Here is a 22,139-nt window from a genome sequence, read left to right on the forward strand (position 1 = left end):
TGGCACCTAGAAGATGTTCATCAAAAGCTCCATGAAAGAGTAGCTGCAAAGTGTGGGAGGTCAGAGGCAAATTGAAACTAAGTTTGCAAAAGAAATAGGAAGACCATTTTCCAGCAAGTCCAAGACCCATAACCTCCGGAGGAAAGCTGGGGAGTCAGGGAGCCTCCTGCTCCCAAAGGATTACCTCGGGGATGAAGAGGAGGGAGCAGAGGATCAATCAATTCTTCACCTTTATTAAAAACAAAGCAAGGAGAGTCCCACGCCCCAAATATCCTCTGGAAGAGACTCGCTGCCGGTCGGGCTTCGGGACGTCAGATGCCCTCTGGGAGGGGGCAGTCCCTGGGCAGGGGGCAGTCATCTGAGCATCTGAAAGACCCTCACGAGTGAAAGAAAGCAGAGCACAGCACACACGACCTCGGTGCCCAAACACATGCAGGTGGCGCCCCTCCCTACGACCCCTGGAGCTCCAGACACTCTGCGGGCAGGTGAAACCTTTGGATGGCTGAGTCCTGACCGCCTGGCCAAAGGGAACATTTGCGGGTTTCTCTGTCTCTTGGGAAAACAGAATGTGATTGTAGGCTTGGGCGAAAAAGGTGTGGCTAAAGATGTAAAGGCAGACTTGGCCCTCTCCCTTTCTGTGGGGACGAAGGACGTCAGGGGGGTGCCCAGGCTCACTGCTGAGGGTCGGAGCAGCTGCGGGCGCTGTGGCTGAGGGTGGCTGGGGGAGAGGTCTGTTCCCCTATGAGGCCACTGGGACACTGAGCCTCCAGCCTCATCGGAGGTGGCCCTGGGGGAGCGGATGGGGTGAGCTCGACTTGTTTTCTGTTTCTGCTTCAGTAGAACACCTTCTCCAGATATGCGTTCAGGAACATCCCAGTGGGGTCCAGCTTTTCTCGGATGGCACAGAACTTCGGAAAGGCAGGGTACATTTTCTCGAAGTCCTTCCGGGTGCAGTTGTGGGCCTGGGGAAGCAACCAGATACAACAGGCTTTGTTCCCCGGTGCTGGCATTTCAGTGGGGCTGCAAGCATGCACTCGAGTCAGTGTGCCCCCATCTGGGACACTGCTACCCCCAGGCACACACACACAGCACAGGCATGCACGCACATGCTCACACCTACACATGCACGCATGCACACACATGCGTGTACCCACACCCGTGTGTGTACACGCACACACGCACAGACATGCATGCATTCACCTGTAATGCAGAGACCCAAACAGGAGGAGGAGGAAGTTCTTGGAAAGTAAAGAAGGAAGTTGTTAAAATGCAGCATTAAGCCCCCTATTCCCTTTGCCACCGGACAGTGTGCCAGTGGAGAGGGTTCTGGTAATTCTGCTAATTGTAAGTCCCAAGTTCCGTCACCTCCCAGTGTCCTGTCTGTTAAATGGACCACTGCCTTATCCTGCTTGAGAGTCTCTGTGAGAATCAAAAATGAAATGAAAGATGAGGACTTTCTCTGAAAACGCCGAGGGAATGACAATCACCGGGCTGCTGGAACATGAATGCAGAGGGGAGCTGGGTCTGGGCAGGCTGGTTGAAGCCCTCCTTCCCGGGCTGTGCTCAGCCCGCGTTTCCGACACCCGAGCCTGGGGCAGGCACGGAAACAGGGGGAGAGCGGCGCCCTCTCGTGGAAGCCCCAGCAGCTGCCCAGCTGACACCCCGGGTGAGGCTCTGACCCGCAAATCCTACCTTGGCCCAGTGGGGTCTGCCCCCCACCTTCTTCATGATGGTCTCATAAGCCAGCCAGTAGTCCAGCCGCGGCACGTCCTTGCCGTAGGGCCTGGAGAAGGGGCAGAAGGGGGTGAGGCCTGTCTGCGCCCTGTGCCGCCCACCTGCCGTCATCAGGCACCGGGTCCATGCGGCGCCCCGCACTTGGTCTGTGACGCGGAGACCAGGACTTGAGTGGCGCTGCCCACGAGACACGGACCAGAGTGACCCAGCACCTTGGGGGTCTTTGCTCGGAAAGATTTGGAAAAAGCTTGCATCCTCTTGCATATTTTTTAACTGGCAACTGAGAGCTATCACGAATTTAAATAATTTCAAAGATTTGTGTGGAGATATATATATGTGTGTGTGTGTATATATATATACATATATATACTCATTTAGTATAAAGATTTGAATTTTAAATCTAAGTATTTTAAGATGCAAACTAAAAATTTCAATGTAAAATTATTTTGAAGCTATATATGCACACATACTTATCGTTAAGAAATAAATATATAAATATTTATATCAGAATCACTTCATTCTATGGTTGAAACCATGACCATGTAACCTAGTTGGTCTGTCCTTGCTGTGGAGTCAGACTGACTGAGAGAAAAAGCCTAAGTCAGAACTTTTAAAAATCCCAATGTTCTGATGCAGCCCCATGGCACCTTTCCCAGTTCAGAATTTTCATTCCCAGGTAGAGAGAAGATGAACAGGCAGACAGACAGACAGAGAGATGAGGACTGAGCCTTGCCACAAGTTTGTCCCTACGTTTAAGAAGCTGCCTCCCATTCAGTATGTGCTTTAGTACATTCTTGAAGCGTCCCTTGAGAGCCTCTAAACTTGGTAGTTTTTACTAGCTGGAGAAAAGTCAGGCTGATCAAGAGGTATCTTGTTCTTCTGCAAAGTCAGAGGAGGGCTGTGATCAGTGAGGGACAGGAAAGAAGGAAGATGCATCTTAAGCAGGAAGTTTTAGAAAAGATGAGGTTCTTAAACTCCGTATGTCTGTAAGTTTTAGACTGGAGCCTGCTGCATACGTAACTAGGGAAAAGAAAACGCTGTCATGAGTGGCAGGCAAGCACCGGGCCTGGTGGCCTGCTCAGAATGGGCAGGTGCACCCACATAGAAGTGTCACATCAAGCGTGATTCAATCTCTTTTCTACTGGACTTAAACCCGTCCTCATAGTCCTTCTCAACACAGCATTCCAGGCTCTCGGAATCATTGACTAGGGTGGGCACTTCAGGTAGCATAAGTTTGTCATCCCATAATGTCAGCTTCACATATGGTGGCTATGCAAATTAACATGACTCATTAATTAATATTAATTAGTGTATTAACAGAATGTGGACTAGAAATGGTAGTTATAGGAACTCCAAGGAGAGAGAGAGACTCTTTTCTGCTGCTGGGATCAGGGAGGTCTCCCTGGAGGAGGTGGTATTTGAACCGGCCTTGAAAGATGGGGAGGATGGGGGGCCTTTGGACTTGGAGGGGCTGGCTCGCCCCACTGGCCCTCCCTGCAAGCCAGTCACCTGTACATGATGATGTTCATGTAGCAGCTCTCTCTCTGGAAGCAGGGGCTCAGCAGGATGTTGTCCCCCCGCGCAAAGCGCACCTCCACGGGGTAGTGGGCCACCACCTTGGGGTGCGCCTCCAGCATGGCCTTCAGCTCCAGCAGGGCCTCCTTGGTCTTCTCTCTGCACCCAGCCCAGGGGGGTGGAACCAGACTTCAGGATGGGGCGTCTGGGAGCCATCCCCTGAGGCTCTGCATGACCCCTCAGCAGAGGCGGCCTCGGGGCTCCCCTTGTGCTGCTCTCCAAGCCCTCCTCATGGAAGTAGAGATTTACTGCCTGGTCCCAGTTCAACCCCCAGGGCCCCCACCAAATCAGGGGCCTCCTTCAGGTGTCGGGCCACGGCTGTCCCACAGCCTGCCTCCTCTTCTTCAGAGAGAGTCAAGTCACTCTGATTCCAAGATTTCTACTTTGTCTAATAGTCCTGCCCAGAGAGTCTGGTGGCTGCAGCCCCTGGACACAGTACCAGAGGCATCCCTTAAGGCGTGGCCACCATCCCCCCTTTTTCCTGGAGAGGGACAAAGACGAGGAGTGGCAGTTCAGAGAGAAAGCTGCAGTGAGCCGGGCGGCAGACCTAGCCTCGGTCTTTCCGGGTCCCTACTACCTCGGAGTTCTGGCCCCCAGGCTGCCCTGTGGGCTCTGCCGCCCAAGGGACTGAACGCACAGGACTGTCTTTCAGGAAAACCAGAAGCGGCCAGGAAGCGCCACACTCCAAGCCCAAGCCTGCCATTGCCTGGCCTCACGGCTGGAGAGGGGAGGGGATCCCACAGCCGGTCACCCCGGCTGTGGGCAGAGGCACAGTGGTGCAGGGGCAGTGGATGGGGATTCTGAGCCTCCAGTTTGCCCCCCACGACTACTGGGCAGGACGGGGAGTCTGGTTGGCCGGCTGCCTTCCAGGGCTGCGGGGAGCGCCAAGGGGCTGTCTCGGCCCCGACCCCGCTGCCAGTGGCCGCTGGCCTGGCACCTACCTGGGGATGGCCCAGTCCTGGACGTGCTGCTTGAAGCGGCACTCGTAGGTGAAGATCTGGTGGCTCAGGTTGCAGCTCTCCCTCTTCCCGGTGAACAGGAGCCAGAAGAAAAAGCGATTGATCCAGCCCACGAGGCCCGGCAGGAAGGTGCTGGAGGGCAGGGCAGAGGGGCTGTCACCCAGCAGTGAGGGAGGGCGGCCAGGTGCTGGGCTGAGCCCTTTGCAAACCGGGGCCTCATTCCCTACGTGCTTGGCCGTGGACGCGCACCCACGGCTGGGGAGTCCCTCGCAGAATCGAGCCGCGCCCTGAACGGCTCTCCGCAGAGGCGCGGCGGCCCGCTGATGGATTTTACCCCACATCCCATCCCACTCTCCGCCTTTAATGGCCGGGCTGTTTTCAGTGTCTGGATCGTCTTCGTAATTGTGATCTTAAAAACTCCATGTAACATAAAAATTACCATCTTAACCATTTTTAAGTACAGCTTGGTAGTGTTAAACATATTCACATCATTGTGCAGTGGCTCTCCAGAATCTTGCAAAAATGAAACTCTGTCCCCACTGAACAACAATTCCCCACTTTGCCCTACCTCCAGCCTCTGGCAAGCACCATTCTACTTTCTGTCTCTATGGATTTGAGTCCTTGAGGAACCTCGTGTAAGTGGAATCACACAATATTTGTCTTTTTATGCGTCTGGCTTATTTCACTTAGCACAGAGTTTTTAAAATTCGTCTACATTGTAGCTTGTGTCAGAATCTCCTTCCTTTTGAAGGCTGACTAATATTCCATGGTATGAATAAATTCCACTGTGCTTATCCATTCATCCTTTGGACACTTAGGTGGCTTCTACATTTTGGCTGTTGTAAATAAGGCTGCTGTGAACACGAGTGTGCAAATATCTCTTTGAAACCGTGCTTTCAATTCTTTCTTTTATAGACTCAGGAGTGGAATTGCTGGGTCATGTGGAAATTCTATTCTTAACTTTTTGAGAAACCGCCATACTGTTCTCCACAGTGGCTGCAGAATTTTACCTTTCCACCCACAGTGCACAGTAATCCAGTTTTTCTACATCCTGACCAGTACTTGTTGTTTGCAGTTTTGTATCCCCCGCATGCCACACTATAAATGTCCTTGTACTTATATCCTTTTGGGGGGACAAGGGCAGGTAGAGTTTTAATTTCAGCAGGTGGCTTCCAGGTACATTTATATAAGGAGTGTGGTCATTCACCCTCCTTCCACACCTGGCCGTCCTGGGAAAGCTCATTGTAGGTGGCCAGTGGGGAGCAGTGTCCTAGCATGGGATCTCGCTTCATGGATTCTTGTCTTTGGAAATGAGCTACCCAAGGAATTGCAAAGGGAGGGCTGTGTGCTTGGGCCTGGCGCTGGGCTCTGCTCCTGAGGGATCCTGGGATCTCCGTCCTGCTCAGTCATGGCCACCTCCATCACCTCTGCAGTCGACTGCTGGTGAACACCTCCAGGGCTATGTCCAAGCTTTTCATTTAGCACCTCTTACACCAATACCACGAGCCTCCTCTACATGCCAGGCATTGTTTGGGGCTCTGAAGGTTGAGAGTAACAGGACAGGCAGGGTCCCTGCCCTCACAGGGGTACAGTGAGTCTTACCACAAAGCAGCCATCAAGTCACCAGTCACCCAACCCATGGTTTAGTTTTCATTCCTGTACCCTCGGGCTCACTGCTGGGCAAGTGGCCCAGAGCTGCAGGGATGAGGCTGGGATGAGGGATGCAGTTTCCGGGAGCCCCTGAGCTGGAGCCCCGTGGGCTGGGCTCAGCGACCGTGGGGCTCCCTCGGAGCATCCGTTCGGCTGGGATGCGGCAGCTGTGATTTAGGGTCCAATGTATTTGGATGCTCACTGGGCTCAGACTCCACAGACACACACACAAAGCTGCCGGGCTGCTATTATGGCAGCTGGAGAGAAGCCTGCCTGGGCATTTCCCATCCTCACCCCCGACCCATAATCTGATAGAGTGATGGCCTTTAATAAGACATCAAAGTCCCAAAGATAAAAGACTAGACGGACACATCTGACTATGAAATTAAATACGTCTCCACACCATAAAACACCATAGAAATGAAAGGCGAGACACCAACAGGGAGAAGACGATGCAACACACACAACAAGCAAAGGACTAGTGCTCAAAATACATACAAAAAACCCCTACAAAACACTAAGAAAAAAGCCAGTTTTAAAAGGGGGAAAAAAAACCAATTTTTAAAAGGGGCAAAATACATAAACAGGCACTTCACAGAAGAGAAATCTGACAGATCAGTAAACTGAAAAGCTGCGTGACCCTATTAATAACCAGGGAAACGAGAATTGAAAACTATAATGAGACACTATCGATCACACAAACATTGAAAAGCCTCACAGTTCCGATCTCAGCCAGCTTGTGGAGCTTAATGGTGGTTGGCAGTGAACTTGGTGTAACTACTGAGGAGAACAGTTTGATCTGATTAAACTAAAGAAGCTCCTACTTGGTGACCCAGGAATCCCACTCATGAATATATACTCAGGACACCCAGAGCAATGCTCCAGAATGCTCACAGCAATGTTGTTTGTAACGCGAAAAAAAAAAAATTCCTGGAAACAACCCAGATTTCCACGGACGAGAGCGTGGAGGTATCCATCGTGGTAACCACACACAGTGGAAAACGATTCATCACAGCTCTCGATATCAACATGGATAAATATCACTGTCAGAGCTGAATTATCAAATTTCTTAATTCAGAACTCAGAAAACTATAGTACAAATAAAACCAAGAGAATGATAAGCATAGAAGTTGGGACGGTGCTTACGTCTCGGGGCAGGTGCTGTGAGCGGGCGTCTACAAAGAGGACTGCAGTGGAACTTGTTTCATTTCTTACAAGGCTGGTAACTACATGGTGCTTATTACATTATTCTTTATATACTTTAAATATAAGCTGCCTATATTGTTTTGTATATAAGACATAGTTCAAAATTTTTATATGATGTCACTCCATGGCTTGGCTGGAAACAAAGTCACCATCGAGATCCCAAGAAACCTTCCCCATCACTCAGAGTCACACGTTTGGTGGCAGGGATGGAGCCTGAGCAGGAGCCCAGACTTGAGGCTGGGGAGGGGAAATGGGAAACACAGAGATGTGTATCACCTGTGAGCCAAGGAGTGGGGCCTGGGCATTCGTATTGTTTTTAAAAAAAGCTTCCCAGGTGACTCGACCGTGCAGGCAGCGGGGAAAACCACTGCTCTGGACCCAGGAGACAGACCCAGCGTGCACATGTAATGGTCAGCCGTGGTTCTGATGGGCACGTCCTCCGCAGGGCGTGGCCGACGCTGGGGAAAGACACAGGTGCATTCCTACCTGATCCAGAGCAGGAACTCCAGTAAATAGAATCCAATAGCATAATCCCAGAACCAGCTGGCTGCAGAGGAGGGAGGCTGGGAAGCAGAATCTGGGATCAGTTTAGGGCCAGAGCTGAGTGTCCCCTCAGAGGGAGATGTGTCCCGGGAGTGGCTGTGTGTGTCAGCAGGGAGGGGCGAGCCACCCTCCAGGACGATCGAAGCCTCACTTCTTGGCGGCGCAGCTGATTCCCGTGCCCTCTCCCCTTTTGTTTCATGCTTATGTGTGTACTTTTGCATGTATGTATTTTGCAAAGATAAAGACGTGCATATGTCCCTCCTCTTTAGAATTCATAAGCCGGGTGTCCGGCAGTCACTGCCATTACCCCGGGACACACAGTAGGTGTCATGGCCTTTGCTTGACTTGTCTGATCAACATCCATCCTAAGTGATGGCTTGGTTTTCTTCCGCTGAGAAGCAGCCTGCTCACTAAGGACACGGGTCAGCGGAGACAAAATTATGGGTTTCTCCACCTGCGCAGCTCGGGGTGGAAAAGGTGGGGGTGCTGCAGGGAGGGTGGGATGTATCAGATGGCCTCTGAGGTCCAGCCCAGCTGCTAGGACTCCATCCTCTGCTGTCCTGCCCACTCCTCTGTCCTCTGCTTCCTCCCCCACATCCAGGCTGTCCCACAACACACTGGACCCTTACTGGGCCCCCCTTCCTTCCTCCTCCCACCCTCTGGCCTTTGGGCTTCTCTCCTGATGCTCAGTGATGCTCGGGCTTGCTTTTCCTCTCACCTCTCACCGACCAGCAACACGATAACTGGTGTCACCACCCTGGGAGCAGGGAGTGGGGGGACGGGGAAGGGCCCCGCGGCTACCTTGTTGGTGTGGTCCTGGTAGATGACGCTGACGTTTTCACTGTGCGGGAACCAGAGGAAGCGGAAGTACTCGGATTTCTTCAGGTGACTGTCCAGGTTGTCCAGGACCTGCCCTCGGCAGGAGGAAGGAGGAGACACCGTGTTGGTCCCAGGATGATAATGGGGGTGAGGGGGTGGTCCTGGAGGTCAGGGCCCTGTGGTGCCTCCGTTTCTCCCCATCAAAAGACAAATAAAATGCCTAAAATTGTCCGAACACTGCCAAATAGCATGGAATGTGTCTTATAATAGGCTGGACATTAAAACAGTCCACTTACATGCTGACTTCCCTGAGTAACTTGGTGGAAAAAAATAATTTCTTCTTTGTCCTGACTTGAACAATTACTAGCTACATAAGTTTGGGCAAGTGCCTCAGTTTACCCCTCTGTAAAATGGGGTTAATAACAGTACCTATGTCAAGACTGTTACGAAGATTAAATGCACTGAATGCCTAGAAAGTGCTCAATATGGGGTCATGAGCATGGGAAGCCCTGTACAGGGGTAAGCGGCTGATACCACTATTACCTTTATACTGTCATTGTTGTCCCTGCAATGCCTGACACGTCAAAGGTCTTTAATAAAATGAACAAGAGAATCCTGCTCTCATGCGGCTGTCATTGCCCACGTGCAGATAACATCACAGAGCCAATCACGTCTCCCTGACATCCATCCAACTGATCCCGGACAAGTTCTGAGCCAAAGCACAGGCAGATTAGCGGTTTGACAGGCAGCTGGCAGGTGGAGGAGGAGCGCTGGTCTCAGAGTTAAGTTCTGGATTCAAGTCCTGGTTCTGCAACTTAGGGGCTGCATGACCCAGGAGGAGCCGTGTCCCCTGAGCCTTGGGTTTCCCATCACTATCATGTGAGCACTAGTGCAGATGAAGTGAGATCATCTGTGTGGAAGCTCCTAAGTCGAGGGCCTGCCTCGTGGCATGGGCCCCATGGACAGTTCTGGTTCTGAATCTGAGCAGTGCGAGTGCACGTCTAGGGCGCCAGGCCTACTACTCCCTGAGTTCCCAGCTGTGACCCTGACGTTCGGCAAGGTTAAGTGACTGGCTCAAGTTCACAGCTTGGAAGTGGTTCTGCCAGCATTCAAGGCCAGATGATTTGATCCCAAATCCCACCATAACCATGTGGGATCAGCAGTGCTCACATCAATGCCAACCCCATCTTGTATTGAGTGTCGTAAGGTGGCTATGGAGGAACTCCAACGCCAAGGAGCTTGGAACCATAGATTTGAGTCTTACAGCTTAGAGATTACAAGGGATAGATCCAGGCTTGCCAGGCATTTCAGCCAGCCAGCCATTCATCCATCCATCTCACTCATTCATCCATCATTCATCCTTGCACCCATTCATCCACCCATCCAGTCACCCATCATCCATCCATGCATGTATTCACCCATTCATCCATCATCCATCCATTCTTGTACCTACCCATCCATCCATCCATGCATCCATCCATCCATCTGTCTGTCCATCCATTCATTCAGCTAACCAGCTTGGGTTTTCATTCATTCAAAAAACATTCTATCAGTCAGAAGCTATCCTTTCTGCTCCCCATCATCCAGTCCCTCTGAGCTCCACTGACCTACTTACAAAGGAATACTAGGACCAGGAAGGGCTGGTGAGGTCAGCGCACTCCCCCATTCAGGGGGCCTGCAGACCATGGGGCTCTCAGTGGAGCTTGACCCTTGTTCATGTCCTCCATTTATTTTCAGAGGTTGACCAGTGGCGAACAAGAGACAGTACCTCTCTCAAGGTTGAGGGGAAGGAGGTCTCCTGCAAGTGGAACTGGGGCACACACTGCAGGGTGACGGTGAGGATGACTCCAAGGCAGCCCAGGTGCACCCGTGCAGCCTGGAAAACGTCTGCATTGCTGGCCTCAGAGCACTGGAGAACCGTCCCGTCGGCCGTCAGCAGGGTCAGCGCCACCACCTGGCAGTGAAGAGAGCCAGACTCAGAACCCCGGCAGGCACTATCCGTAGCCTTTGGGGGAAGCCCCACTCCCCTGTTTGTCCTTGAAAGTGAGGCCAGGTGTCTCCTGTTCCCAGAAGACCACCATCTGGTCACAGGGGACTTCCCCACCTGGGTCTACAGTCACAGCCTGAGGGAGCCTCAGTCTTGAGGAGGGAGAAAGGGGCTCTGGGGAAAGAGGGCGGGGTGTCTGGGCATCATCAGCCCTCAGCAGGGAGGGGCCCATCCACTGCCTGCGGTTCCACGGAGCCCCGGTGGCTCATCTTCCTGCCGCTGCTTTGTTCCTAGTGTGGATTTCACTGTCTGGATGCAGCGAGCTTGTCCTCTGCCCGGAAGAGGTCTGAGATCAGACATGCTCCAAAGAGCCGCGAGGCCCTGGGTGGAGGCGCTGCGTGAAGGCAGAGGGAGGATGTGTGCATCTGGGGGAGAGCCGGCCCCACTGTCCCAACGCACAGGTGGAGGGGGCCAGGGTCCCCTGGGAGCTCTCTCCACCTGTTTCCCCCCACTACACCATCTCAGCCAAGCTGAGCCCATCTTCTCCTTCGGGACCCACCCGCCTCATGTACTGGATTCTCCTGCTTGGCCACCCAGCAACCAGAAATCTCTAGTCTCTGCAAAGGATGCCTGCTTGGAGACAGGTGAGGAACTTCAGTATCCTGGCCCTTGTTCCCCATTGCCAGAAGCGTCCTCTTTCATTGCCTGTTTGAGTACCTCTCCACACCCTGCTACCTGCTGATTTGGATGGAAATTGCTTTTGACATGTGTAGTCGGTGGCTGGCTGCTCAGGGTGAGAGAACAGATAAAGCTAAACTAATTCTGATTAACAGGGACTAAGACCAGAGAGGAAAAACTGGCAGAAATGGGGCATGGTGGCCCTTCGTGGGAGCGAGGGCGTCAGAACGATTTTTATAAAAACCAGACTTGGTCTGGGATCCGGAGCAGAGCACGCAAGCTGGCCAGTGAAACACTCCAACAATAAAGCGGGGCCCTGATTCATGAGCTGTGTGACCTTGGGTATGTGACTTAACCCCTCTGTTTCCTCATCTGTGAAAGGACGAGAAAATCTTAGAGAGAGTATGGAAGCCCCCGGCTAGGCACCTGGTGCACAGTAGATATTACACATGTCATGGGGGCAAGGGTAGCTCAGTGGTAGAGCGCATGCTCAGCATGCACAAGGTCCTGGGTTCAATCCCCAGCACCTCCCGTAAAAATAAATAAACCGAATTACCTACTCCCGAACCCTAAAAATAAAATAATTAAATAATACAAAAAGAAAAAAAGAAGAAAAAGATGTCGGTCTCCCCCCATGCTCCCTGCCATGGGCATAACATGCAAAATTAAACAGCGCAGATCTCCCACTGCTTGCAGGGGCTGGTCCAGCTCAGATGGGCTTCCTAAGAGAAGTGGCCAGTAAATCTCATACACATTTTGATTTGTGACCACTCTTTTGACCATTCTTTCCCATACCCTGATTATCATTTTGGAGAATCTGAGGCAACCAGCTTGACCTCACCCCCTCAGTAGAAGCCTAGGACTGTGGCCAGATCTTGTGGGTGGCTAAGTTTATGGCCTTTCGCCCCCAGTTAGCACTGGGCTCTCTTGGGCAGTAAGTCCCGCTTCGAAAGGGTAATGCCAGGACGATGGGGGCTCCAGGTACCTGGGAATCAGGTCGCACAGAACCTACCACCTTCGCTGCAACAGCTCTTACCTACGGGAGGGGCGCGGTGTCCTCAATCTCCCCCTCCCCTGAATCACTGCATCTCCTCAGGGTGCCCCTCCCCTGCTCGGTGACTCTCGGAGGATTTTGTGGTTGAGAGAGGGAGGGGGAAAGGACAGGGGCCGCCCACGTGAGTGCCTGAGGCTGTGAGGAAGCGGAGTGCAGATTTAAGGAACAGTAATTGAAGTAGACTTCTCCTGGTGTGCGTGTGAGAAAACAAAGTGAATCCTTAGACACTGCGACTGGCTGTTTTCTTTTGATCCCAGCGCTGCTCTGAGCTGGAGAACAGGGGACCCAGGTCTCAGAAGCCACATTCAGACAGCGCTGGCTGGGGTGTCTGTCTTCCTCAGAACTGAATGTTGGGGAGCCCTGTTCTAGGGACACGTAAGTCATCAGTGTGGTCAGCCCCCCAGCAATGCGGAAACTTCTCGGACAGCACAGAGTGCACAGAGTGTGGGCTCTGGAAAGGGCCTGTCTTAGACACAAAACCCACCACAGACATTTATTGAGCACTAACTGTGTGCATTCGTCCAAGCACCCCGCATGCACTGCTGTTGCGATCATCTCCATCCTCCAGGGAAGCGCACGGAGGCAGCCAGAGGCAAAGAGACCTGCCCCCTCCCTGTCACAGAGACAACAGGGGGAGCGCTGGGATGCAAAATCAAGCCCGAGACTCAGCTGGGAGGCCACATGGTTCCCAGTGTAGATGAACTTTTGCAGGGGAAACACGTGGCAAGCTACGGCGCGCTGACCCAGCATGGGGGTCTCTCCCCACTGAGGGCGAGCGGCCGGCCTCATTGGGCACACCCCAGCAGCCTGCTCCCGGCGCCACAGCCTGGCCCATTAGAAGCCCCCCCACCACTGAGTCAAAGGAGTTGGCCCTCCAGAGGGTGGCTCCTGACGCAGGTGTCATGAACTGTCCTCGGGCCCCCAGGCATTTAACACACGCTGTCTCGTTGACCCCTCCTGAGTCAAAAGGTCTTCTCACCAGGTGACAGCTGGATACAGGGATGTCCAGATGAGGTAAACAAACCACCCACCTGCGTACACCCAGTGCATGCCGGAGACAGGTTTGGGGCCCAGGTCCGAGTCCAAAATCTGTGCCCCAAACTGGAGTCAAGTGAAGTTTAAGAAACACTTCTCGGTGAAGGTCAGGTGTGGATCCTAGGCCCACATGTGCTGGGATCCTTCCTGGCCCCTCCCTGACTTGCTAATGTCGGAAGGCCCCTTGCCCAATGGAGATGGAACCCTTTGCTCTACTTGTCCTTTTCTACAGGGTGGCCAGGAGGCTCCTGAGAGGTGGGGGTGCATCAATGTGCACAAGGGCCCCTTCATCACTTGTGTCTTTTGGGGGTGGATGAGGTTTCGAGAAGACCATGTTCCTGGAGGGCACCTGCCAAGTCAGAGGGGAGACCTGGGCTGTGTTTGAGGCCCCCAAGGAGCTGTACCAACACTGCCCAAAGAGTGCCTGGTTGTCCCGGAGCCACAGTGAGGAGGGGCTCTGTCTGACCGCCCCCGTCCCCTCACTCAGTGGTGTGCCAGGAAGCAGGTGGACTCACCTGGGTGGCCAGGATGCCGTGCTTGATCCCCGTGTTGTGCGTTCCAGACCCGATGACGCCGCCAGCAGTCACGTCTGACACGGCTCCCAGGCTGCGCATGGCAGGAGGGGGTTAGGGAGGGACATGGGGACCAGTTAGGCTTCCAGGGACAATGCCCCCCCTGCACCCAGGTTGTGGTGTGAGGCCCCTCAGAAAAGAAGAACTGATTCATCTCCTGCCTGCTATCTCATCCCAGTTTACCAGAGCCCGGAAAATGAAGGTGAACTGACTTACTGTGTGGGGCACCTTTGACTCATCCATGCCTCTGAGTGCCCCTATTTTAATACCCCCATTTTCTGGTTGAGAACTCTGAGGTTCAGATGGATCAAGGAACTTGACTAACAGCTGGAAAGAGGCAGGATCAGGATTTGCACCCGGGCCGCCTGCTTCAGGGGCTGGGGACCTTACCACGCCACTGTCCTGCCTCTTCGGAACGGCGCCTGTGTCCTGCCCGCTCTGGCTCACCACAGTGGGGCACTCCAGAGCTTTCCAGCTGCATGACCTCGGGAAGCCTCTTTGCCCCAGACGCTGCTTCTGTTCCTTCCTTCCAGGGCTGATGATTTGATGAGTGGGGGCTTCAAGCCCCCAGCATGCAGCCCAACACATCACAGCTCTGTGCTTCCCCCCAGCCCCAGCCACTCCTGAGGTCCCCACAGCATCCTTGGAGCTGCAGACCCAGGTGGCCCTGGAGATACACTGGACAGGCAGGCCATCCTAACTCCCTTTGAGAGGCAGATGAGCCCGTGCAGACAGCTACTTGGGGAGGACTGGGTCCACAGGGAAGACACAGACACTTCATGAACAGGGCACAGAGCTGCCCCAGGGCTCAGAAGCTAGGCCTGTAATGAGCAGAAACGCCGCCTCCTGTAGTTGTTGGTCGTGAACGGTGTCTCACTGTCTGCTCCTCGGCCCCAGCACGCCCCCCACACCTTCCCTCTCCTAGATTTTGGCTCATGCTGCTCCATCTGCCTGAATCTCTTCTCTCCTCTCCTTTTTCTGGTTCACACTTAGTCAGATTTTAACCCCGGGGCCCCTCCTGCGGGGAGCCTGCCCTGATTGCCATCCCCTCGCACACTCCCCTGCCTGCCAAGGCTGACCTGGGCCCCCTTAGAGCCCTGCGGTGCCCTGAATACTTGTCTGACGTTGACCCAACTGCTCTGCACCATGCTCGTCACTTCGTGGGTCCCTCTGCCCCCTTGCTGGGAGCTCCTTGTGAGCGGGTCTGGATTTCATTCATTCTGGCCTTTTCTGGGCCTGAACAAAGCCTCCACATGGTAGACACTCCATAAATGTTTGAGTTGTCGTGACCCTTGGGAAGGCAGAAGCAGAATGGTTTTTAGGTTGAAAATGTATAGTGATGCCTCAGGACCTGCAGTAAGAAAGCGGGGTGAATGGACCACCCACAGGCTTCTACTGTTGCAATTTCCAGCTGTGAAGAGATTGCTACCCCAATATCCAAAATACTTCTGTCACTTGTTTCTGATGATTGAAAACCCCACAGTTAGACATTCACTCCTTTGGCTATCTTGGCTCCTATTTCAATGGAAAACCCTTGATAGTAAATTTGAGCATTCACCGATAGCATGTTTAGGTGGAGAGACAACTGAAGCCGCATATAGCCATGCCAGGAAGCCCTGTGTCTCAAACACCACGCTCTTCAGTTCCTCTGAGTGCTATTTTGCATATCCTTCTGTTTGGATCAATAGAGTTTTGTTGCAAGTTTTAAAAAGACTTAATCCATGGTTTTCCTAGCCTTGTACAAGAATGTTTTTTAATGCTAGACTGCTTCTTTCTCTTCTCATACAATAGCTCCTGAATCCCTGGGGAATGGGGAGATAGGCACCATCTGGGGGAGGAACAGGGGTCCAGAGAAAGGAGGTGCACCCTGGGAAGTGCTCCTATCTGGCTCCTGCCAGATCCTTGAGTGTCCGGCTGAGGCCAGGGCAGGGAGCAGTGGCCATCACTGGCCCACCCAGGAATTGGGGGTAGGGTGGCTCTTACTTGGACAAGGCCAGGCCGTGCTTGTCCAGCTGTGGGTGCAGGTCAGCCAGGAGGATGCCGGCCTCTACAGTTACCTGCTTCTTCTCCATGTCCACCTGCAAAAGACCAGCACAAGCTGGGATGAGCTAGGCCCTCGCCTAACCCTCTTCCAACGGCCATGACCCCTGAGAAAACAAGAAAGTCTATCTCAGTCTGTGGCCAGCCTGGGCCTCCTCCCGCTGCAGGGGCTGTGGGCAGAGCCCTAGGGGCTTGGGAACACTCTGCGAAACCCTTCTTTTCACAGGGGAAGGAAATAAGGAGCAAGGGAGAGAAGGAATTTGCCCAAGGTCACTGCAGGGCTGGCACTAACGCTCCCCACTAGACTAGGGGGGTTGCGGTTACTTCCAACTAAGGAGACGCTACTCCTATAGGGTCTTGACCCTGCAAACGGAGTTCACGTTCTCCACTTACTCTCCCCCCGGGGCGACTTGGGCAAAGACTGGGAACTGGAAGAGGAGGGGGGAGAGGTCCCATCTGTTAGGTTCCTGCCCTGTGGGAGAAGGATGTTCTGTCCTGAGATGCCCACTGCCACCCTGGGAGGGAGGAGCTGTCTCTCTCCATTTCACAGCGAGGAGACAGAACTCAGGGACCTTAAGTCACTGGCCCAAGGTCACACAAACATCAGCGGTGACGGAACTGAGATGAGAATCCACATCTGTGTGACTCCAACGCACAGGCTCATTCCGCTGACCCCGAGCACAGAGCCCGACCAAATCAATTGCTGGAGCCCATTCTCACTAATTAGCGATCAGAGTTAATTACCACCATGACTGATGTCTTGACCAGAACATTTTCTACGAGGTGGAGACTGTCCGCCTGAGCAAATAAGGAATTCAATCGGAGGAAGAAACCCAGAGCCTCTGATAGGTGGAGGGGAAGGTACCTGGCAAAATTGCAGCTCACGGGAGCTAGCCCCATCAGGTGAGAACAGGAGCCCCCTAACCTGCAGCACACCTGTCCGGCGCTCTCTCGCCCTTGCAGGCACCCTGGTGTGGCTGAATTGCATAGACAGTGTCCCGGCCCAAGGCTGGGGTCAGACTTCTGGGTCTGCAGCCAGCTCGGCTGCTGATCAGCTGTGCGACCTTAGGCAAATCACTTCTCCCCTCTGATTTTCAGTGCCCCCATGTGTAAAACAAGTTAGATGCAAACCCTTCGGGATTTGTCATTGTGAGTCCACCTTTGGAGGTCTGTCTTGCCGTTCTTGCTCTAGAGAAGTGGGGAGGAGACTGGCCTGAGGGTGGGTGGACATCCTCCCCATGGCCACAAGGGGGCGCACAACCAAACAGAAGGCCTGAGCAAACCCAGGGAGGGTCCTGGGGGCGGGAGGCAGATCATCGGCTGGCCAGGAATTCAGGTGTCACTTTGGGACTCAGAGGCAGAGCGGGGATCAAGCCTGTGGAGAAAGGCTAAGAAGTTCCCACCGGAGTCTGAGATGGAGGCCGAGCCTGCGTGGCTTGGGGCCCAGCAGAGGCGGGGAGCCTTGGGTTCTGAGTACCTTGAGGACCCGGTTCATCTTGCCCATGTGGATCATGAAGCCATCCGTGCAGGCGATGTCCGAGGGTGAGTGGCCACCGCCCACCACCTTCACTCGCTTGTTCTGCTGCCTCGCCAGGGCCAGCACCTGCCGGGCAAGACCAGGGTCAGCCCCAGGCAGGCCTTCCTCTGTGAGGCAGCCGGGCTGCCCAGGCTCTGTGCAACCCCCACCCCCACCCGGCCTCCAAGCCCCTCCCTGGCTGGAGGCTGCCTGCCATGTAGACCACCCCAGATAAGAGCCAGAGAGAAGGGCCAGAAGCCAGGAGGGTGGAGAACACAGGAAATATCCTAAAGTGGATACTTTAGGATATTTCGCTCCCCGATGCAGCTGGAGACCCGGATTGTGTCCTTCTCCAGGGCAAAACCTTTCAGGGGCACCCAGGGCCTTCAGAATAAGGTCCAGGGTCCTCATGTCGGCCCCCGCCAGCCTCAGCTGCCTCCCAGGCTGAAATTAAGCCTCCCGGGGGCAGGGATGGTGGCTTAACTTGGGTTTGTACCCCTACATCCACCCCAGGCCCTGCACGAGTTAGCGCGCCCCCCACCCCGCCCCTGACAGTGACTGTGAATGAATAAATAAATTAATGCCCGATGGCACTTAAAGGAATCCCTTTCCTTTCACCCTCACGTCCCTTCACAAACACCCTCACATCTGGTCATGGAACATGGGTCTTAGGATTTATACCACACGGGGTTCCAAGGCCAAGTAAGGCCGGGCAATGCTCCGTAGGGCTTGTCTCCCCTGCCCCATCCCCCATGCGTGAGGCATGCTTACAGCTATGGCTTCTACTACCGCAGAGACAGCTGTTTAATACCATCTTCCTCGCCCGCCCTTGACTACACAACTATTTTCATTTTCCCCTGACCCGACCAGCCCCCCAGGGAAACATGGGCCTGCAGTGGCCTCTTCCTGTTCCTAATTCACAACCGTGCCGGCCAGCAGGGATTAGGAATGGCCTTGGCACACAGGACGTCAGCCCGCCTCCATCTGCTTTCCCCAGCTCAGAAGGAAGCCTGCGTTCAAGGCCTCCCAGCCCTCCTCTTCCTCCCTCCCCTCCATGCCTCCTCCCCGGCGGTCTGACGACTATCCAGGTGTCCTCCTCACCTCCTTTCGCTGGCACCACCCTTCCCCAGCTCCCTGTCGAGCTCCTGGGCCCGACGACTCAATGACTGCGTTCTTTCATTCTCCAGAACGACAAGTTAGGGGCTTTGAATCTTGGTTTGAATCCCAGCTTTGACACTTAGTGATACGGGAAAATGACAAAGCCTCTCTGAGCCTCTGCTCATCTGTAAAGTGGGGCTAAAAATCACTACCCCACAGGGGCTGTGGGGACGGATGAGGCCATAGATAGGAAGCAGGTGGTGCTGATCGCTTAGAGATGACGGTGTCATTCACTCTGCTCTCCTCCGAGTGCCTCCCAACACACACACCGCGCACGTACTGGCACACACGCACCCACACACTCAGAGTGAATTTCTCCCTCCCCTGTGCTCTGCTACTCTGTGAAACCACATCTGTTCCCCTGGATTTAGTCGTATGCAGCCTGTCTTAGGGGCGAGGTTTTTAAGGGCGGAGGTTGGGTTTGTCCATTCATTCATTCATTCACTCACTCACTCATTCATTCATTCATTCAACAAATGTTCATTAGTGCTTCCTGTGTGCCGGGCACAGGTCTGGGTACTGAGGATACAATGGAAAACAGGACAAGCATAGTCTTATGTCCTTGGACATAAAGAGAGAGACAAAAGCATGAAAATGTTCATGTCAACAAAATAATTGCAGGTTTTAAATATGCAATGAAAGACATAAGTGAGGGGCTGAGATGCAGGAGATGGGGACCTTCTCGGATAAGGTGGTCCAGGAAGACTCCAGGAGGTGATTTACCCTGAGACCAGAAGGTTGAAATGGAATTGGTCCTGTGAAAAGTGAAGGGATGGGCATCCTGGGCAGTGGGAACAGCAAGTGCCAAGGCGCAGAGGTAGGAAAAGGCTTGGTTTCTCCTGTGATCAAAAGGAAGAGCCACATGGCTGGGAGGCAGTGAGCCAGGCAGAGAGGGACCTTAGGGAGGCCGGAGAGACAGGCTCAGAGGATGCACGGCCTTGGAGTCAGGAAACAATGATTGCCTCTGAAGGGCAAGGAAGTACTTAACTTACTACTTAACTTACATTTTCAGAAAATTACTTTTTGGTTGTGGAAAGTGCATTTGAGAGAGGTAAGAATTGAAGCCAGGAGACCAGAGGTGAGGCCATCACAGGCCACAGCAGGTGAGGAGGAGATGGTGGCCTGGGCTCAGATAATGACAATGGTACTGGAGAGAAGGAGGTGGGTTCTGTAAACTTCTGAGGCAGGACTTGCTGAAGGCAGAGAAGGGTAATGAAGGGACAGGGACCTGCCTTCTAGTTTGAGCCACTGCGTGGTTGGTGCAGAGACAGGGAAGACAGCAATGCAACAGGCTGAAGGCAAGCGAATGAACAAACATCGAAAACGTAGTTTGGGGCATACAAGTCTGTGATGTCTTTGAGACACGGTGAAAAAAGTCAGATGTGAACCCGCAGCTCAGAGAGGAGATCTGAGCCGGAAATGAGAATCTGGTAGTCGTTGGTGGCACCGCACATGGTCACGTGGCAACGGCGTCCAGCTGGAGCCGACCTCATGGGGCTGTCACCCGGCCAGCTGTTCTGGGGCTGGCCCACCTCCCAGCCTCCTCTCTGGGGCAAGCCTGGTCCACAGGGCCTGGATAGATCTGGAGGTCCTGTGGCTGGGCCATCGGGCGCTGTGCTGAGCGGGACGCTTACCTCTCTGAGCTCCTCCACGGACGTGGGCTGATAGTACATCTCCGGGCAACAGCCATAGGTCCTCGCCCAGTTTTGGAATTTGACTCCTTTGTACCCATGGACCTGTGATAGGACAAAAGCTGAGTCACCACCGGGATGCGGCCTCTGGCTGCCTCGACCCCATCCTGCTGTCCCACTGTTGTAGAGATGGGAGGCCAGGGCCGTGGTCCCGAGCTAGGCTCCTGCTCTGCCCCCATCACCTCTCAGGGCCCCTAGGAAGGGTAAACACGCACTGGGAGCTCGTGGCCACGTATGGGGATTCCTGCTACAATCTCCCTCCGCCTCGAGGTCAGGGGGCAGATCACACAGAAAACTCCACCAGTGTTGGGAAGAGGGTGCAGCCACAGGCTACAGGACTGGGGCTCCTGCCCCTCGTCTGAGGGACCCAGCGGAAGGTGTTCCTGGCTGAGTAGGACGAGTGGGGAAGGGGCTGCGTGGGCTGGTGGGCCAAGAAGGAACAGAACTGGCCTTCAGCTCTCCCAGCAGGCTTCTCCTGCAGGAAAGGGGCACAGCTGGGAGACTCCGCGGCAGCCTTTCCTGGCACCAAGGCCACAGCGGGGAGCCCTGGGGAAAACACTCCTGTCTGTGCGGCACTGCTGTGTCCCCGGGCACTGTTCTGGGGTCCTCCACATGTCGTACCCTATTTAGGCCTTATAACAATACCATGAAATCAGTAATACTGCTCTCATTTTCAGGAGTAGAAATGGAAGCCCCGAGAGGTGAAGTAACTTCCCCAAGCTCACACAGCAACCAAGCAAAGATGCTAGAGTCTAACCCAGGTCTCCCTCTCCCATGCCTTCCCCAGCACCCCCAGTGCCTCCCCCAGAGCCACGAGTCCAATTCAAGAGCTTTCCCGCGGCCTCCCCGTGGCCCCAGACCTGCCCTAATTTTGCCCTCCCAGTCCAGGTTCACTGGCCCAAGCTGGACGCAGACCCGCGGGGCTGACCAGCCGTGCCATGTGGCCCTACCATGGCTCCAGTGGTGGGTCAGTGGCCTTGGCTGACTCCGGCTTCCTCCGGGAACAGGGCACAGGGCAGCGGGACTGGAGCTGACCGCACGGTGACAGTGACTGCAGAAGCTCAGGGCTGAGTCCACAGCGGCCACACGGAGGGGCTTTGGGCCTCAGCAGAGGTGAGTAAACAGTGTGACGACAGGCTCCACCCAGACAAACAGCAGCCCAGGCCTGCCCCTGCCCCCAGCCCCTCTTAGGCAGAAAGGTAGATAGGCAGTGTTTGCAGGGTGGCTGCTGTCTTCCTGAAAACTGTTGAGTTCTGACCCCAAGTCAAGGCATCCTGGAGCCAAAGGACCCCTGGTCTCGACACTGGGTCCTTCACCGTAGGTCAGGGGAGTCAGAGCTGGGGGCTGAATACACCAGCTGCTCACTGCTACAAGGAGACGGAACAGGATGCTGGTGGCTACAGCACAGGTCGGGGGACAGGTGACACTCAGCCCAGGCAGAGTCTTCTAGCTGAGGTCTTCTTGTTCCCAGGCCTTAGGGCAGACAGACCGGGGATCCTCTTCCATGCTTTGATGGTTAACTTCTGTGAACCTCAGTTTTCCCTTCCAGAAAGTGGGGGCACTAATTCTCCGGGTGGGCATAAAGGTTAGAGCAGACACACGAGACACAGTCAGAGCTTGAAATGGTATCAAGCTCTTGTATCCGCCCCCAGCTTCAAGCTCGCTGTGGCAGGTTCCTTGGGACATTTCTGTCCACATCTCCACCTTTTGGCTCAGTGCCTGGCACAGAGCTGGCCACCAAGGCACATTTGTGCAACAAACAGATTAATAAATCACTGAACGTCTTGACTTATCAGATCTCTGTGAGCCGAGAGCCGGCGTCTAGTGGGAAGTGTGAGCAAGAACTGGAGTTTTGGAGGAAAGGCTGAGTTGGAGGAGTGGAGCTTGGGGTCAGATACACACGTGAGACGTCCTGGAATGGG

The 22,139-nt window shown here is 54.1% G+C and overlaps 1 protein-coding gene across 1 annotated transcript; it reads right to left on the reverse strand.

The window, feature by feature from the left end:
• Positions 1-215: 215 nt before the first annotated feature.
• On the reverse strand, positions 216-21,387 carry LOC102535238 (L-gulonolactone oxidase). The gene is made up of 12 exons (XM_006203203.3): positions 21,168-21,387; positions 20,161-20,262; positions 17,330-17,455; positions 15,796-15,890; positions 13,756-13,846; positions 10,255-10,440; positions 8,469-8,576; positions 7,611-7,687; positions 4,251-4,400; positions 3,244-3,408; positions 1,693-1,783; positions 216-962 (listed from the first exon to the last, which is right to left on the reverse strand). Exons 1-12 carry the CDS (start codon positions 21,168-21,170, stop codon positions 834-836), a joined length of 1,323 nt encoding a protein of 440 aa, XP_006203265.1. The 5' UTR covers positions 21,171-21,387; the 3' UTR covers positions 216-833.
• Positions 21,388-22,139: the final 752 nt, after the last annotated feature.

Source organism: Vicugna pacos, chromosome 31 (assembly GCF_048564905.1).
Source record: "Vicugna pacos chromosome 31, VicPac4, whole genome shotgun sequence".
Lineage (NCBI taxonomy): Eukaryota > Metazoa > Chordata > Mammalia > Artiodactyla > Camelidae > Vicugna > Vicugna pacos.

Coding starts and splice junctions, on each gene's coding strand:
- LOC102535238 (XM_006203203.3), bottom strand. Junction 10,441..13,755: donor ACGGCATCCTGGCCACCCAG/GTGAGTCCACCT, acceptor CTTCACTGCCAG/GTGGTGGCGCTGACCCTGCT. Junction 8,577..10,254: donor TCCCCTCAACCTTGAGAGAG/GTACTGTCTCTT, acceptor TGCCGAGGGCAG/GTCCTGGACAACCTGGACAG.